General features: G+C 39.8%; 1 protein-coding gene across 4 annotated transcripts in view; it reads left to right on the plus strand.

Annotated features, from left to right (window-relative positions):
- The window catches only part of TANC1 (tetratricopeptide repeat, ankyrin repeat and coiled-coil containing 1), a 221,405-nt gene that overhangs the window by 159,203 nt on the left and 44,183 nt on the right, over positions 1-18,019 (plus strand). For all 4 annotated transcript variants that reach the window (XM_060257302.1, XM_060257303.1, XM_060257300.1 and 1 more), the window contains 5 exons: positions 4,779-4,904; positions 9,047-9,328; positions 11,231-11,382; positions 15,390-15,621; positions 17,010-17,176. In XM_060257302.1, coding sequence (XP_060113285.1) covers positions 4,779-4,904; positions 9,047-9,328; positions 11,231-11,382; positions 15,390-15,621; positions 17,010-17,176 — 959 coding nt within the window. The remainder of the gene's footprint in view (positions 1-4,778; positions 4,905-9,046; positions 9,329-11,230; positions 11,383-15,389; positions 15,622-17,009; positions 17,177-18,019) is intronic.

Raw genomic sequence — 18,019 nt, forward strand, 5'->3', positions numbered from 1 at the left:
CTTTCTCAATTTTTTTTGTATTTGTGTGTGTGTGCATGCATGTATGAATGGGTGTGCACCTGGAAGACATGGTGACCTCTGGTGACTGACCCCTACCGGGGGCCTGGAGGATATTCAGAGAGGTGGCTGCCCCCACTGCCTGACTGCTGGTATTTCAAGGAGGTCTCCCATCCAAGTACTTGCCAGAGTCAACCCTGGGTAACTTCTGAAATCTGACAAGATTGGACTTGCCTGGGCTATCTAGGTCAGGACCTTTCTCAGTATTCTTCATTGTTATGAAAGTCATTGAACTAGTTAGATTAGGTAGGGATAAATAGTTGAACAGTCTTAAAATGCTTGAAGCCTCTTCTTTATATGAACATTTATTTGAACAAAATGTACTAGTGTCTGATAGACAAAATTTCTCTCCACCCACCGGTCTTAAGGAGTGTGAGGGGTCCAACATCAATCATGGCATACCAGTTAATCTGTGATTGTTTCCTCTCTCCTTTTAGCCTTTGTAAAAAATGTGGAATATATTGCAAATGCCTTTTGAAGATCCAGAAAAGATGGCTGAAGTTTTGTGCCTCTTTTCGTGACCCATTTAGGGAACACTCTGACTGAAATTCCTGAATGATCCAAGTTTTGCGTGAGAAATTTTCTGCCTGTTAAAATTCATAATGCTTTTATTTTTGTGAAAGCATTTATAATATAGGGTAACACCAATAGTACTAAATTGCATAGTATAGAAGATGGAGACGACCTGGGAATTACAGCTGGTTTTTATCCAGCATCTCAAACTATTCACAAAAGCAAAGGGCAGAGCTTTTCCTATATAGGTCACCCACTTTGTTTGTATAAGCCATGCATGTTTGAAAGCAAGGTATAGGGAAAGATTTATCTCTGATACCTGCATGTTTGCTATATCAAACTGAAAGGTTTGTATCTTGACATGAATCTACATTTACAGAAGAAATAGAATAGCCCTTAATATTGATATATTTCAGTCCTTAACCTCTGTTAACAGTTATGGGCTAGAGAAGTCCCTTTAAAAGGGGGGGGGTGTCAATTTGTGCAGCTGGCTTTAAATGTCACTTCAGTGTTCTTTCTGGACTCTTGATCCCTCTCTCTGTCCGTTTCCATTTTGTTTTTAATTACAATATTTGAGTATAGCAGTTTAAAAGCTGTTTGGAATGTTGTATACATCTTCAGAGTTGCGATGCAAAATAATTGAGTCTCTTAAAGAAAGATCCCCGATAAAAAGATTGGAGACAGTATTCTCTAGATTAAGATAAGCAGTTGGTTCATATAAACATTACTTTTTTTCATCTCTGGAATTCTTACCATACGGATCCAGATTTTCTTCTAGGGTGGTCTTAGGAGAGTATGAGGATCCCATGTCTGAATTCATAGCCTTGTCAAGTCTCTTAAATTCATGAACCTTTGCTTCCTTTGTGTTTCCCATCAGAAGACTTAAAGGGTTAAATTTTTTTTCAAAAAAATCTTTTAAAATGAATTTCCTCTTTGATTTATTTCAGAGATACAAATCCTTTGCTGACGGTGGTGTCAGTTTCATTGAAAACTCACTAGGAAGTGAGGGGGTGGGCAAATGTAAAAGGACTTCCAAATGCATGTCCTTGGTTATATTACATGTAATGTAAACAGTTCTTATTTTTGCAAATACTGCATATGCATTGATGTGATGATGGTATTAGGCCATTTCTTTGCAGTAGCCCGTGCTCACATACACTGCATAGCTTCTATAAACGCATAGAATTTTAGCCAATGAGTATATGGCCGAGGACCTGCCTACCTTAGGGACCGTCTCTCCCCACATGAACCCCAGAGAGCACTGAGGTCAGCAGGGAAGAACCTGCTGACTATCCCCGGGCCAAAAGAGGTAAAACTTCAAAGTACCCGTACCCGGGCTTTCTCTGTTATGGCTCCACAGTTATGGAACCAACTTCCAGAAGAAATGCGGGCCCTGCGGGACTTTGAACAATTCTGCAGGGCCTGCAAGAACATCTTGTTTCGAATGGCCTTCACTGACTAGAACTGCTATGTAAGTTCGCCATCTAGGTAATAGCACAAAATATTAATTTTACTGTTTTTAGAATTTGAATAGATTTTAATTAATTGTAGTTTAAAATGTTGTACTGTACAATGTATATTGAATTTTGTTGTTAGCCGCCCTGAGCCTGCTTCGGTGGGGAGGGCGGGATATAAATAAAAGGTGATTAATTGATTGATTGATTGATACAGGCCCCTCCCATTCATTTCAACAGAACTTAATTGGGTGTTTTCCTTGGTAGATTAGTTAGCAGTAGAAAAGAGTGAGAGTCCAGTAGCACCTTAAAGATTAACAAAATTTGTGGCAGGGTATGTTCTTTCGTGAGTCACTACTGAATATTTGGGCTCATGCTACAAATTTTGTTAGTCTTTCAAGTGCTACTGGTTTTGTATCTTCTGCTGTTAGCGAATTCTGGTGTTGACTGATTCCAACATATTTTGCTGTTAAAGGTTTTATAGTTGAACATGTATACATCTTGGCAAAAAATAGAGGCAGAAGATTCTACCATTAATGGAATGGTTGTTGATATTCTTGATGCTGTGAAATACTTCACACCGTGTCTGCTTGTCTGGCTGTAAGATGGACTGCCAATAGCTCTCACTGTAATCATTGGGGCCGAAGATTCATCTTAGGAATCTTGCTGTGTTTTTGACTTTGCAATATTGAAGCTTTAATAAGTAATTTGACTGCCAAACTTGGCTGTTAAAATTCAGTGAGAGCCTTGCTTCCTTATAGATACTAGCTAACAGTAAATCAGTTTTAAATCCATCCTTGACATCATGTCCTATTTTTTAAAAAAACATACAGAAGAGATTGTTTTTAATTTTTTAAAATGCAACCTTGAGCAAGGCAGTGTATAGTGCAGAGAATGTATTTTTAGGATAGTGACATGAAATATACAAATTCTTGACTATCTGTGTATGGAATTCCTTCTCATTGTGGAATTATTCATTCCACTCATTGTGAAATGGTTCATGTGATGTTTGTTAAGGAACACAGTAATGTGTCTTGAATACACGGTTACTTTAAACACTTAACAGTGAAAAATGGCCACGTGGCGTATAATAAATTTCTAGAATTTTATGACTGTTGAATGCAGTGGTTGTGATTAACAAATTCACAGAACACAGTAATTTAACTGGTGATGTTTATGGAAGCTCAAGGCCATAATTTTTAAAATGGCAGGCCTGTAGGAAAAGGTGGTTTCTTGCTTTTGTTGTTATGTATTATGTTTTGTATCACGTTTTCTCCAGCGAGCTCAGACGAGCATTTTAGCTTCACAACTGTGTGAATTTTGCTTTGTTTGACTCTTGGCCCAGTTGAAACTTTTCTTGGTGTTGTAGAATGTATACTCAAAAGGTCTTTGCTGTTACAGAGACAATTGATAACAAGAAGTTTTTGCAGCTTGATTTATCCGCTTCTTGTTGATTCTTGTATGTTCTTTATCTAGAGATTAAGAATGATGCCTTAGGCCGAATCAGACCACATCCACCTGGTTTAGTATCTCCTGCACTGTTTCTTTTAAAAGCCCCCCCGGCTGCATTTTTTAAAATCGTTGTGCAGATCAGGCTCTTTCTCAAGCAACACCATTATCGTACGTTGTCTGTCCGCTAGATTTGCTTGACTGGGATGTCATACCACAGCGCTTTGAAGCTTCCAGCCCACACTTATTTGAGTGATTGTAAATACACACAGAGAGATTGGTTGCTGTTGAGAAGGCACAGCTGGTACCTCTCTGCAGCTGGGTGTAATGGTGAACAAATTAGTCCGTTTTATTTAAATATTTTTAGCCTGCTTCTGTTCAACACTTGGGACTCAAAAGTGGCTTGCAAAATAAAATCCAGAAACAGTACAAAAAATACAAGCCATCAAGCCCTCTGTCCAAACTTAAACAGGTGGTGAGCCCGGATAATTTCCAAGGCTTCTCTTGATTCCACTGGCTTCTCTTGATTCCAAGGCTTCTCTTGATTCCAAAGGCTTATGAGTGGCCCTAGGCTGCAAACTGTGGACTAAGAGTCAAGGGTCTTGACAAACTCTCCTGGACAAACTTGGCAAAAATATTAGGGACAGATGCTCAACCCAGGTCTTATTCTGGTGGCACATGTGTTCCCAGTCCCTTTTGTCTGGCCAAACCCTGGCTTTAAGACCAAGTTATCACATCCCCAGGATCCACCATAGGCATGTGGCATCATTTTACTCCCCCCTCTCTTTTTTTACCTTTAAAATCACTGTGGGGGCTCAATCCTGCTGGAGACTGCAGTGTGAGGGGGATCTGTGTCTCCCAGCCCCCACATTTCTTAGGAGCCAGATGGTCTCTGGCCTGAAATCATTTTTTTTTTTAATGAAAGCTTTAAAATGGTGCAGTATTCATGCGGCAAACCTGGGGACATGGTATCATGTAATTGACCCCTAAGTTAACTACAACAATATGAATTTTTGTAAAACTGTCAGTTGCCTTTCACCTTTTCTGCCTTTGTGTCTTCACATAGACCTTTTCTGGGGGTGGGGGGGTGGGGGGGGTAAGCCCTCAATAGTTTGGAGAAATGTTAGAACTAAATCACCAGGTCTGCTTTGTGGCTGGAACTACTAGCAGTACTAAAATACAAGCCAATGCAGGAACTGAGAAGTATTCAGTATTCTGCTTCATGTTATACAGTTTCTGTCGACCACTGTCGGAGACATAATATTGGGTGGATGCTACTCTGACCAGATGCCGTTCTTATTACAGCAACCAGTTCCACCAAGTTGGAAGATCTTAGCTATTTGGATGGACAGAGGAATGCTCCCTTAAGAACCTCGATTCGATTGCCATGGCACAACACAGCTGGAGGGAGAGTTCAGCAAGAAATCAAAGGTATTGATATATTTGCCTTTTCTTAGGATGTCTGCAGGGCATTTTTGTAGCAGGAGCTCCTTTGTATAGTAGGCCACACACCCTTGATGTAGCAAATCCTCCAAGAGCTTAGGGCTTACTGTAAGCTCTTGAAGGACTGGCTATGTCAGGGGTGTGTGATCTAATATGCAAAGAAGTTCCTGCTACAAAAAAGCCCGAGATGTCTGTATCTCATTAAAAGTTAGTGGTTAGTGTACCAACCTGGAAGAAGCAGCACAAACCCCACATTCATTCAGTTTGGGACATGATTATTAGACATGATGCAGGAGGTCCATGATGATAATCCTTTATATGGGGCATGTTAGGGATGTTACATTTCAAAGCAGATACCTGGGAGATGCTGATTTTTTGGGGAAGAGAATAGTTTGTAACTCATGCCATTTATCTGATTCAGATTTCATTCTCCCACAGTCACTTAAACCCTTTCCCAGTCCAAAGGGCTATTAGTTATGGAGTAATGTAATAATTGAGAAATGTATTACCAATTCTTGATCACATTAGCAGGCCTACTTGGCTGCTTTTGAAGTAAAAAAAAAGCAAGCAGAAAAGGAAAGTGGGAGGTCTTGATAAGGAAATTGGGAGGTCTTGATATTCGAAGTTAGGTTTCTCAAATAAGCATGTTCCAGGCTCATTAGTCCCTGAACCGGATGGCCTAGTCTTGCTCAAGCTCATCAGTCCTAGAAGCAAAGCACAGTCAGCCCTAGTTAATACTTTCACTATTTACTTTTCTGTCTGCTCTATTCTAGCCTAAGGGCCAAATTTTTAGATTGATTAATTGATTGATTTAATAGGCTTATATTCTGCCTTTTCCTGTTACGGGCTCAAGGCGGATCACAACATATAAAAACAGCAATAAAAACCTACATATCAAAAGTTAAAGCACCAGTTTAAAATTAACAGTAGAAACAATAAATAAAATGCACCATCGGCAGACAGGGCACAGCATATCTAACCAGTTGCACTGTAATAAGCATGATGTTACCACAAGGGAGGCCAAATGATGGAATAATAGGACGCCCGCTGCCTCAACCATAGACCCGGCGGAACAGCTCCGTCTTGCAGGCCCTATGAAATGGCAGTAATTCAGGTAGGGCCCGGAGCTGATTCCACCAGGCAGGGGCCAGGGCTGAAAAGGCCCTGGCCCTGGTTGAGGCAAGTTGGATGTCCTTAGGGCCAGGGGTGATCAGGAGGTGTTGTGTAGCCGATCGCAACGACCTCTGGGGTGTATATGGGGAATTCTGTCAGGCCTAAGATGGAATTCTGTCAGGCCTAAGTGCTTATTCAGATGAGGAAAAAATAGTATTTCTTTTATCTGATATAGATGCCAGAAAGTTTTAGTCTTTGCCCTTGCAGCAAAGAAAATATGTGCCAAGGTGGCCATGTGAAAGGATGATTTGTAGATTTATGTGTATATCTCCATTGTTATTGCTATTGTATTGCATCTGTTGTTATACTTTTTTGCTTTACATGATACTTCGTATGTTCATTAACTTCTAGTTTACTTAGTTAATACTTAAATGGAAGACCACCGAGGAGGTTCATAGTGGTTAGGCAGAGGCAGGCAATGGCAAGCCAACTCTGTTGGTTTCTTTCTTTAGAAACCCTATGTGGCACCAGGGCATTTTCTGAGCAGGAATGCAGTTCCGGCTGACTTGGTGTCAGGGGGTGTGGCCTCTTATGCAAATGAGTTCCTGCTGGGCTTTTTCTACAAAAAACCCCTATATGAAACTATGCTGATGTCAGGGGGTGTGGCCTGCTATGAAAATGAGTTCCTGCTGGGCTGTTTCTACCAAAAAAGCCGTGTGTAGCACTATAAATGGTTGCAACTTGATGGTACTTTACATACACATAGGCTCATTGACTGAAAGCTGCCATAACATCTAAGCCATTGCCTAGAACAGCTCTTCCAGCAAGTGGGAAAGCTACAGCTTTTTTTTTTTTTTGCTGACTTAGACTGCTGGAAGATATCAAGATGTCCAGAAAGCAGCCAGTCCTATTCCTTGTTTCTTTGGACTTATTTGTCTGCATAGCCATAAGAACAAGAAGATCCAACCCTGCTGGATAAGACTAAAGATCCACCTAGTCCAACATCTTGTTTCCCAACAGTACCTCCAGGAAATCTACAACAGAATAAGACGGCAGCAGCCTTTTCTCTTTGGTGCTTTTGGCAGCTGCTGGCATAGAAATATAGCCACATCCAGGCTACAGGGAAACATTTCATGCTGTGACGTGTTCTGTTTTTGTATTTTGCTTTGCTCATCAGATCAGATATTGGGGGCTCACCCAGTCCATGTCCCATAGAAAGGCAGTTCTTCACATCTGGATGAAATGTTTCTCTGAGTGCAACAAAAGTACACACAAAATAGATCAGACAAAGGGAGGCCAAGCACTAAAACCCTATATATGTGGTGGCAGAGATCAGGAACGGAAGCTGCTATATTTCTGTCTTGAGTGCCTTGCATAACTATTTTAATTAACGGATCAACTGACAAGAATGAAATATTAAGATTAAAATATGTTTCCAAATGCCGTGTCAGAGGCTGATTCAAAGGTCATCCGAGGAGAAACGGTGTCTAATATTTAGTGTGATTCTCTGCGGTGTCATTTTATTAAAGCAGGAATTACAAGGGAAACCAGTTTATAAGTTATCACTGGCCATATGTGAGTTCTGTAAAAATGTATTAAGAAATCTGGGTAAAGCGAGAAGGCATACTGGTGGCATTGTGTTAGGAGCTAGGGCAGCTGATTTACACAACGCTTTCTGGCATCATCTAATCTGCTTACATCCACAATTAAGGACTACTTTTTGTGTTCTAACAGAGTAGCTGCCGTTCCCTGTGGTTACTTCTCATGCCAGCCCCATAAAAAGCAAACTTGAACTTTGTGCATAAGAGGAACCATCTGGGTTGCTCGCTACATGGTCTTCTGGAATGACATGGGATGGAGCCATACCACAGTGAGAACTGTAATATATGAACTGGCCTAAAGAGCTGTATGTAGGGAGGCTTTATTTAGAGACCCTCCAGACTGCAATGTAATGCGTTAAGGGACATGGCAACACTGGTGTGAAGGAATAGGATCCAGTTGTTTACCTTATCGTTACCCAGACTACATGAAGTAGTGAGTTCTACATATGTTTGTTTATGAAAATATGTTTTTCCTACAGTCCCTCCTACAGTCCCATGTTTTGTTAGCAGCCCTGAGCCTGCCTCGGTGGGGAGGGCGGGATATAAATAAAACTTATTATTATTATTATTTTGTTTAGAATGCTTTACACTTTGTGCAGGGAAAAGAAAAAATAAATAGAAGAAGATGATACTGGATTTATATCCCGCCCTCCACTCTGAAGAGTCTCAGAGCGGCTCACAATCTCCTTTCCCTTCCTCCCCCACAACAGACACCCTGTGAGGTGGGTGGGGCTGGAGAGGGCTCTCACAGCTGCTGCCCTTTTAAGGACAACCTCTGCCAGAGCTATGGCTGACCCAAGGCCATTCCAGCAGGTGCAAGTGGAGGAGTGGGGAATCAAACCCGGTTCTCCCAGATAAGAGTCTGCACACTTAACCACTACGCCAAACTGGCTCTCCAGTTTTGATAAATGGTTTTGATACTGTGCTCAAAGTATGTATACCACACTTTGTAATTCTGCTCCTACCCAATATGGTTGGAAGGTTATTGTCTTACTTTCTGGGTTTACACCCCAACTTTTTTGTAAGCGACATCCTTAGCAGGACTTCCTGTCCCTTCACAGCCTGACAATGTGTCATGTGTTGAGCTGTCTTAGAACTTGTTGACTTGATCATTGCAGATAATCAGGCCCTTAAAAATATAAGCATGCTGATTTGAAAAACAATGTCGATTTGTTTTGCATAAACTCTGGATGGAAACCATTTAATGTTTATAGGCCAGACTCATAAAATTAGCTGTGTCTGTTCTGCTCTGACAGTTTTGGTTCAGGGCTGAATTGACAATGTATGTTCAAAAACAGGCTATTTGCAGCTTCTAAAACTGTTCTTTAAGGATTAATGCTTTGTGTTTCGAATCAACACTTTTTAAAGGCATAACATATTTTCTTCTCACCAGTACTTTCCTGTCTTTCCTCTCAGCACGTTTTGCCCCCTATAAGCCTCAAGACATTTTGCTAAAGCCACTATTGTTTGAAGTGCCAAGCATAACAATGGACTCTGTGTTTGTCGGAAGAGACTGGTTGTTTCAAGTTATAGAGGAAAAGCTGAAGAATACAGGGCAGGCAGAGACGAGAGGAGCTGCCATCATTGGAAATGTGGGATTTGGAAAGACTGCTATTATCTCAAAGCTTGTGGCACTTAGCTGCCATGGAAGTCGCATGCGGCAGATTGCTTCCACCAGCCCAAGTTCTTCTCCTAAAAGTACGTTTCAGATTTATTATTTTGTGGACTCAGAAGGGTTCAAAATGCTACATCAAAAAAATAATTTTAGAATATATTTGCTAATTGGAGTTTGATAGGACAGGAAAGTTTTATTACCTGTTACAATGTTGATAGTACCTTTTCTTTCCTTACATACTTTCCTTGCTAGTTTATGGAAATTATCCACATTTCTTCACAACAGCCCCTTCTAATGTACACCCATGTAAAGTACAGCATGTTTATGTACCCTTCCCATTGTACTTCCTCCCCCCCCCCCCTTGGTAAAGGTAAAGTACTGCTTGTGTAATTGCTCAACTCCATTTCAAAAAACACTGTCTTTTGTACCAAAGTTTGGTTTAAATGACTGCATTCCACACATCCTTTTATGCTTTTTGTGATTTCTTGTTTGTTAGCCAACTTTCCATTATAAGCAGTTCTGATGAGATGAGGTGATCTCTTACATGTCTTTGTTTGTTCTGTTGCATGTGTTTATTTGTTTATTTGTTCGATTTATATCCCGCCCTCCCCTCTCCCCCCCCCCACCACCAAGTGACTGTGTTTGGAGTTCTTTTTAAAGGGTTTTCTTCATAGTTAAGATCCTTGATAAAAGTGTTTTAAAGCCCACAGAACTGTATGTCAAGAAGCTAAACCCATCTTGCAAAAATCTACTTTGAAGAAAATGATAGAAGCCTACTTAGGCAAAGTAGGTGAAAAGACTGTTGTGTTGACAGAGTTGCCTGCTGCTACATTTAATGGGTGAAGGGAGCTTGAGAATATCTTCTTCAGCTGGTCAGTGCAGCAAAAAGAGAGAGAGGAGTCCCTGAGTGAACCTCAGAACCTATTATGAATATATCTGTTTCCTTCTACGCATATGTTTAGCATCCAGGGTTTTTAAAATGAGTTGTGGCAGAAGATGTTCTTTGAAGTGCCTACCCTACGTTGTGGAGTAGGTGTGCAATCTGTGTGCAGTGGTGGGGTGTGTGGAGGGAGGCAGAAACTGATGAGTGAAAGGAAGCTGGAATTCTGAGGAAGGGAATTTCAGCTGAAACTGTAGCCAAGAGAGCCTGTGGTTGAAAAATGGGTTGATAAACCATGAGGTAAAATATGAGGAATACTGAGTGAAGTGATATGGAATTTAAATTGTGAAGAGAGAGTAGCATAGTGCTAACTGAATAGATGATTGACAATCCCACAAATCAACACCTTTGTTTCCTTCAGTTGTCTAAATGCTTCCTAGTTTGCAGTGATTTCAGGCCTTCATTTACCTGTTACTTCCATATGTGCACCCTCTGATGTTCATTGCTCTGGGATTTCTGATTTTACTCCCCGTTTTTGTCCCTTGTAGCTTTTCTGGAGGTGAGACTTTATGTGGTAAAATGTAGTAGATATATTTTCACATGACTTCAGGTATACAGAATAAGCATATTCTGAAATGAAGGTTTTAACAATGATGAGAGGGAGTAGATTAGTCTGTCCCATATCAACCAAACATTTGGGAGATGTTTGTTTCATAGAGAAATACATGTATTGTTTTTGTTACTGTAGTATTCTGCAATAAAAGACTCAGTTGAGGTACTTTTGGGAGTGGGGATATATGCCTTTTATTACGAAGGAACTGAAATGTGTTTCTTCTGGTTTTGATTTGAATATTTGCTGTCATGGCATCCTTGCATTAGTGTAGTAGATAAACATCACATTCAAAGTACAGTTTTGAGTATGTGCAACTCCAGGAATGAAGTCATAACTGGTAACACATGAGGGCAATCTAAGGAGTTCAAACAATGTTTAGCTTTCCCTAGAAGACTAAACATTTCCAGCATTACATATATTTGTAATTTGTACCACAAAATGGTTATTGCTAGTTATAACTTGGATGTCTGCCTGTTTTTCCCTCCTCCACAGCCAGTGACCCCAGTCATGAGATTCCTCTCAGCCAGTTGTCCCCTTCTATTGTTACCTCGGGTGGCATCAATACAATCAAAACCTTGAACTGCCCCTCTGCTCAGGAACATCAGAATCAAACAAATGATTCAGTTAGACGGCTTGCTTCGAAGGTAACATGGAATATTTATTAGTTTCTTCAACATTATGCCAAAAAATCAGAATTTGGGAAGATCTGTGCCCTTTGTAATGCTTTTTGTGAGAATTCAGGATACTTAGAAACACTACACACGTATTCAGGGCCATGTGGCACGGTGCCCCCCCCCCCCCCCCGTTTCTATAAAAACAGCAATTTACTTTACCCTTGTACACAGGCAATCAGAAGACCTTGTATAACCTTGTATTAGGTTTCTGGATAATCTGTTCCTTTTCTTTTTCTTTCCCTTTTCTGGCTGTAGATGGCAAAGCCACAGTCTTGCTTAAGAATTATGGGAATATTTTTTTTCTCTCTGGCTGTGGCAGATGGTGATCGCTAATTCCTATGGAAGCTACAGCTAGTTTATTCAGTGTAGCTTCCTACAATGCGTGTAATAAGTCGGAGGGGAGGATAAAATATTTGATTTAGGCAGCTTAGAGTGTTTCCATCACTGATGTATCTAACAGTTACATAAACTGGAATTATCAGCAAATTGCAGTGGGGGGTATTCGAACGCATTTATTTCTGCAAGAAGGATTGTGACAAGCCTTGCAATGTGTTGTAAATAGGAGAGGATTTGGTCTGGTATTGAAATATTATGTTAAAGGGGAGAAAATTCCCTTCTAAAATATCCAGTGCACTGTTTATGTAAGAACTGCCCCAACGTTGACATTATCATCAAAGCAGTTGTTATATTTGGGATGTATTAATCCAGGTCCACTTGACTTAACCTACAGATTTATACAGTCAGAAAGCTTTGCCATGTGTCCTGAAAGACAATTTCTAACTGAAGCCAGTATATTCTCATACATGTCTCCCTGGAAATATAGGATCTGAAAAGGTCTTTGAGTTGTTAGCAGTTCTGCTTTTTTGGTTATATGCAGCATTCTTTGCTGGCACGGTGATTGCATTATGGGCTTAGCTATAAATTAATTTGTGTTTACAAAATAGTGTCTGTACTTTTTCAGTAATGTGTTGTTTGACATTGGGAAATGTATTTGGGAAAGGGGGTAATACACCTTGTAAGGATAAGGAATCTCCATCAAACGGGGAAAACTGTCACGGACTTCTCCCCACACCCTTTCTTCTCTCATTTCTGAAGTGACTTTTTTCTTCCCATGTATGTGAGCTTTGACTTTGGTTTAGTTTTACCGTTGCTTCAGCGCTAACATAGTGGGCAGCTGGGTTGGTCTGAAGCAGGAGAACAAAGTTTATTTCCAGTGGCACCCTTAAGACCAACAAAGTTTTATTCAAGGTACAAGCTTTCATGTGCACACACACTTCCTCAGATACATTGAAACGGAAGGTAACAGTTCAAATATTTATTTATTTATTTATTCCGTAACTTATATCCCGCCCTTCCCACAGAGTGGCTCAGGGCGGCTCACAGCAAACGATAAAACAATAAAACAGGAGCAAAGTTATTACAATTAAAAAGTAAGCATTTAAAAACCTAAAAACCTTAAAATTTCAACATTAAAACTATACTGTATAAATCACAAAAGTCTAGTAAGCTACATTTATCCAGTCAGGCGTAGGCTAACCGGAAGAGGGTTGTCTTACAGGCCCTGCGGAACTGAGTAAGATCCCGCAGGGCCCTCACCTCTTCCGGCAGCTGGTTCCACCATGTTGGGGCCATTGTGGAGAAAGCCCTGTCTCTGGTTGTCTTGAGACGGACTTCCTTAGGCCCGGGGATGGTGAGAAGATTTTGAGTCCCAGACCTCAGTACTCTCTGGGGAAATATATAAGGAGAGGCTGACCAGCAAATTAGCATGCAATGTGATGAAGGTGTTTTAAGATATGCAAAGACAAAACAGGAATAGCAAGCAAAGTTTATGCGATCAGCATTTGTTTGGATTTAATTAAGGGGGGAAAACAGCGAAGCAATAACTATTAATTTGAGATTGAGGAATGCATTACATTTAATGGACTTTGCTTATAAGAATGTTGAATACCATTAACTTTTCTAGCGTTGGTATATATGTAATATTAAATAATCAAGTTAGAAATTATTCTCATTTTTTCTAAAGTTGAACATTCTCCCTCCCCCCTCTTTCCCACCAAGATTCTAGTCAAGCCATTGAGGAGTGGATGAGTTGGTTAGTGATTAAATTTGGTACTTTACACAACTGTGCAGATTTCCAAAGTTTCTGGCCCTTAACAAGGAGCAAAAATCTGATGTCCAAAATTTTATCCTGCTTTATGGACGATTGTTCTTAAGTACCATGAATTTCAAAAGCATTTGAGCATGCCTTTTCTTCTGTGTGGGCACATTTATCTTATGACATTTGTGGAGTGCGTAAAGATGATAAGGAAAGGGAGTATGATGGAGCCCAATCTCAGAAGGTAAGCATGGTCAATGCTTGGAAGAGAGACTGTCAAGATTTTGGAGAGGAAGGGAGTGGCAAACCAATTTTGCTTGTCATTTGCCTAGAAAGCCCCTTGATGGAGTGCCGTAACTGGGTTGTGATTTAACAGCACTTCAGACACATGCAAAGATGATGAATTTGTGTGTGTGAGACATTTTAAAATTGAAGTTAATTCATATACATGCGTACTCATTTCAAAACAAAAATTTGTAACACTCTTAGTTCTGTCTTTTAACTGAATAGACCTGTACCTTTAAACCATTTGGACCTTAGTAAATCAAAATTCTTATTCCTTTGGAGATATATAGGTTTTAGCGTGAGAAAAACCTCCTTTGCTTTACTGAGCCATTCACTAACTTCAGGCATCTTGTTTGATTTCCAGTAGTGTACAAAAGTTAAATGTGCTGCAGTAGTCAGATACAAAGTTATATCTCATAACCTAATCAAAACTCCTGATACCTAATTCAATAACAGGCATTCTGGGTTATTTTCTATGGCCCCTCCCAAACCAACAATCAACAAAAAAGGACAACCTTCTCCCAAAAAGAAACAGCTCTTGGGCAAAACCACCACATGTGAATAAAACCAGCTGATTTGGTATTACCATGCCATCAAAATCCAGAACATGAGTTAAACACTTTGGCAATTGCTTTTGAGGTTAAGTATAACTAATGAATAATTTCCCATGAAATTCAGGCATATGGAAAACTTAGATCCATATGATAAAATGAATTCCCAAACTTCCATTAAAAATTTTGTGTTCTAGTGCTGAGCTCCATTTTAGAAGATGAATACAAGAATCTCTTGAGAAGACTAGTGTGGAGGATGGCTATCCCAAGACATCTTATAAACAGATTCTCTTTGTGTACTGCTTTATAGGTTTACTGTTTAATAATAACATATTGAAAATGATTTGCATCCATATGTAAAATGCTGTATTATGTGTGCACTTACGTTTTTGGAAGAAAAGGCAAGTTGCTGTACTTTAAAGTAGAAGTTAAAGAGCAATTGAGAGGACATACCAAATTTTATTCATTTTATTTTAAATATTTATGTGACCACCTTTCTCCTCAACCTCTTGGGGCCCAAAGTGGGAAATAGCAGTATAAAAACATTTGATAATATAAACATTTAAATAACACATACACAGCATTAAAAACCAATCTTAAAAACCAATTATGTCCTAAAAACGTATAAAATACAGCAATCAGACCAACTATGTAGTACTGTTGCTAATCTGCTGTAGTATAGGAAATGTCCACCATTCTTTGCTCATGAAGTGTATTTATGTTGTGTGCCCAAATTCTTACTGATTAAAGTGGAATTATTTGTTGGAAAAGAACTATGAGATCTGCACTTTAAAATGTGTGTTTATCTATGTATGTTTGATAATGGATACATTCTGGTGGAGCTTAAGACCTTTGGTCATAGAAGCTAATAAAGGAAATGGACTCTAAAATGTGTGCATTCACTTGCCTAGATTTCATTTTGTGAGACGTTTTAAAAGATCCAGTTGAAATGCATGGTCAACAAGGCTTCGCTTTGAGTCTTACCAAGTTAATCATTGGAACCTTTCGCCGCAAATTATAAATGGTACTTTTTATTCCTTTCAAAGGTTGTTGCCTACCACTACTGCCAAGCTGACAATACGTACACATGTCTTGTCCCAGAATTTGTACATAGTATTGCAGCTTTACTGTGCCGATCACATCAGTTAACAGCATATAGAGACCTTCTGATAAGGGAACCGCACCTCCAAAGCATGCTTAGCCTTAGGTCCTGTGTTCAAGATCCAGTAGCTGCATTCAGAAGAGGAGTGCTGGAACCACTTGCTAACCTTAGGAAAGGTAAGCCAAAAACAAACAATCTGTTTCTTGAATGAGTTGAGATGTATCCCACGGTACTCTGAAGCGTGTCAGTGATTTCCCAGACAGATTTCATTAGTTTACTGATCCAAATGGGGCTGCTAAATATGATAGCAAAACTCACCAAGAAAACATTTCAAACTGTTGATAATTCAGCTGCATTTCATGTGGTGACGGTGAGAGCATGTTTAGAAAGGTAAATTGATTTGTTAGCCTTAAGCGAATAATGAACACTCACATTTATACCACTTTATAATGAACACTTACATTTATATCAAAATGTAGCAGCCATATTGGATATGGTGAACTACAGTTGCTGTCTTCATATCTCAGAATGTTTTTATAAGCAAATGGATGAAATAAATATTTCTCAGCAAAGATGGGAAAGGCCAGGCTACTCTGCTGCGAAGTAGAGAGAAAGATGGTTTGCTGGAGAAAAGCATTCTGCTCTTCCTCTATAACTCGAAGTTTGGGTTCTTTTCTTCTAGTTGGGGTGCGCAGATGCATGTTTTTGACCCGATAACCACCATCAGGAAAAGCAGCTAGGGAGGCAGCTCTGCCTGTTGCTTGTTCTGTGAATGTGATTGCAAATTGTAGTTTGTTCCAACTTGCAATTCTGGGCTGCAAGGCAAGCACAGAATGTGGTTTGCTACTTCAGGTAGCATGGCAAGCCACGAGTTTGCCATGAAAGAAAAAATAGATAACTGACAATCACAATGAAGAAGAGGAAGAAAAACCTGATCATTCATGTATGCGAGGCTTTTTTGTAGCAGGAACTCCTTTGCATATTAGGCCACACACCCCTGATGTAGCCAATCCTCCAAGAGCTTACAGGGCTCTTAGTACAGGGCCCACTGTAAGTGCCAGGAGGATTGGCTACATCAAAGGGGTGTGGCCTAATATGCAAAGGAGTTCCTGCTACAAAAAAAGTCCTGCATGGTATGATTGGTTTTATGACGCATCTGAACTAAGCGCATTTAATTTTTAAAAACACCTTGTGTATAACTGCAGTTTGGAAATACAAAATGGCCACATCTTTAAGAAATTCAAATCTACACCTCAGTTGCAAATATTTGGAATTGGTGTGTCAGGCTGAGCTGCCATAGCATGTTAAATGGTATTTATCTTTGCACAGCGTCCTGGCACAGATGAGTTAGAAAATAGAGCCATACTATATATTTTTGTGGGATGGTATGAAATGACACACACAAGGAGACAGAATCAGCTCTGTATTGTTTTTACAGCAGTAACAAAACATTCTGTCGGCAGTGTACTAAAATTGAATTGTTTAAAGAGGGTGGGGGAGGCGTATATGAAAGATACTGGAAAGGTATACATCTTAATTGCTTTTTCACTTTATTGCCTTCCAGAACAGAAAATTCCACAAGAGGAATGCATCATTTTGATAGATGGCTTAAATGAGGCTGAATTTCACAAACCTGATTATGGGGATACAATTTCTTCATTCATCGCAAATATTATTTCTAAATTTCCTCCTTGGTTAAAACTAATTGTGACTGTACGAACAAACTTTCAGGTAACGCTTTTTAAAATGTGCTACTTACAGTTATTTAAAGTTGAGGGGAAAGAAATCTCAAAGTAAACAAGACACTTAAGCATTAATTATAACCAAAAATATTAATAAGCTGGTTTAAATGGTTGTAGCTGTGATCCACATGTAGTTGGGGAACCTGTCCCTCATTGGTTATTATCAGCAGAGCTCATGTGCTTCACACTTTTGCCATTGGACCACTAATGATTGCATTTGGATATTTAGTAACTCGTATCCAAATAAATTTCCTGATATACCCGTTGCTTCTTCCTGATGTCCAAATTTGGAATTTAACATTATGCATGCTTACTGAAATATAAAACACGGTTCAATAGGTTACGTTTTGATGGTAGCAATATGAGATACCTTTTGATAAGGGGAAGGGCCATGGCTCAGTGCTAGTGTCTGCCGTAGATGCAGAAGATCTGAGGTTTGGACCCCCAAATGTCCAGTTAAAAGGATCAGGTAGGAGGTGATGTGAAAGATCTCTGTGCCTTCGGAAGGTAGCACCACTGCCATTCTGAGAATGGATGATAGTGCCCAACAATGTGTTTCTGGATGGCCATTTGCTTCTTCTCCAAAGCACAGACACAAGCCTGGTTTTCCTCTACTTCATCAGCATACAAAGAGCCCAGGAGATATCATTTCAGTACCTACAATGAGCACACCTCTGTCATAAAGGGACTGGACTCTCCTAACATTTTGTGAAACTTCCAGCTTTTTTTGCAATTGAATGACACCTCATTTCAGTCATTTTGTGCTCATCCCACCCCACACAGCAGATATTTAGTTGTGGTGCCTGCTCACTTCCTGTTCTCCAAATACTGG

The sequence above is a fragment of the Heteronotia binoei genome, chromosome 16 (assembly GCF_032191835.1).
Source record: "Heteronotia binoei isolate CCM8104 ecotype False Entrance Well chromosome 16, APGP_CSIRO_Hbin_v1, whole genome shotgun sequence".
NCBI classification, from domain to species: Eukaryota; Metazoa; Chordata; class Lepidosauria; order Squamata; family Gekkonidae; genus Heteronotia; species Heteronotia binoei.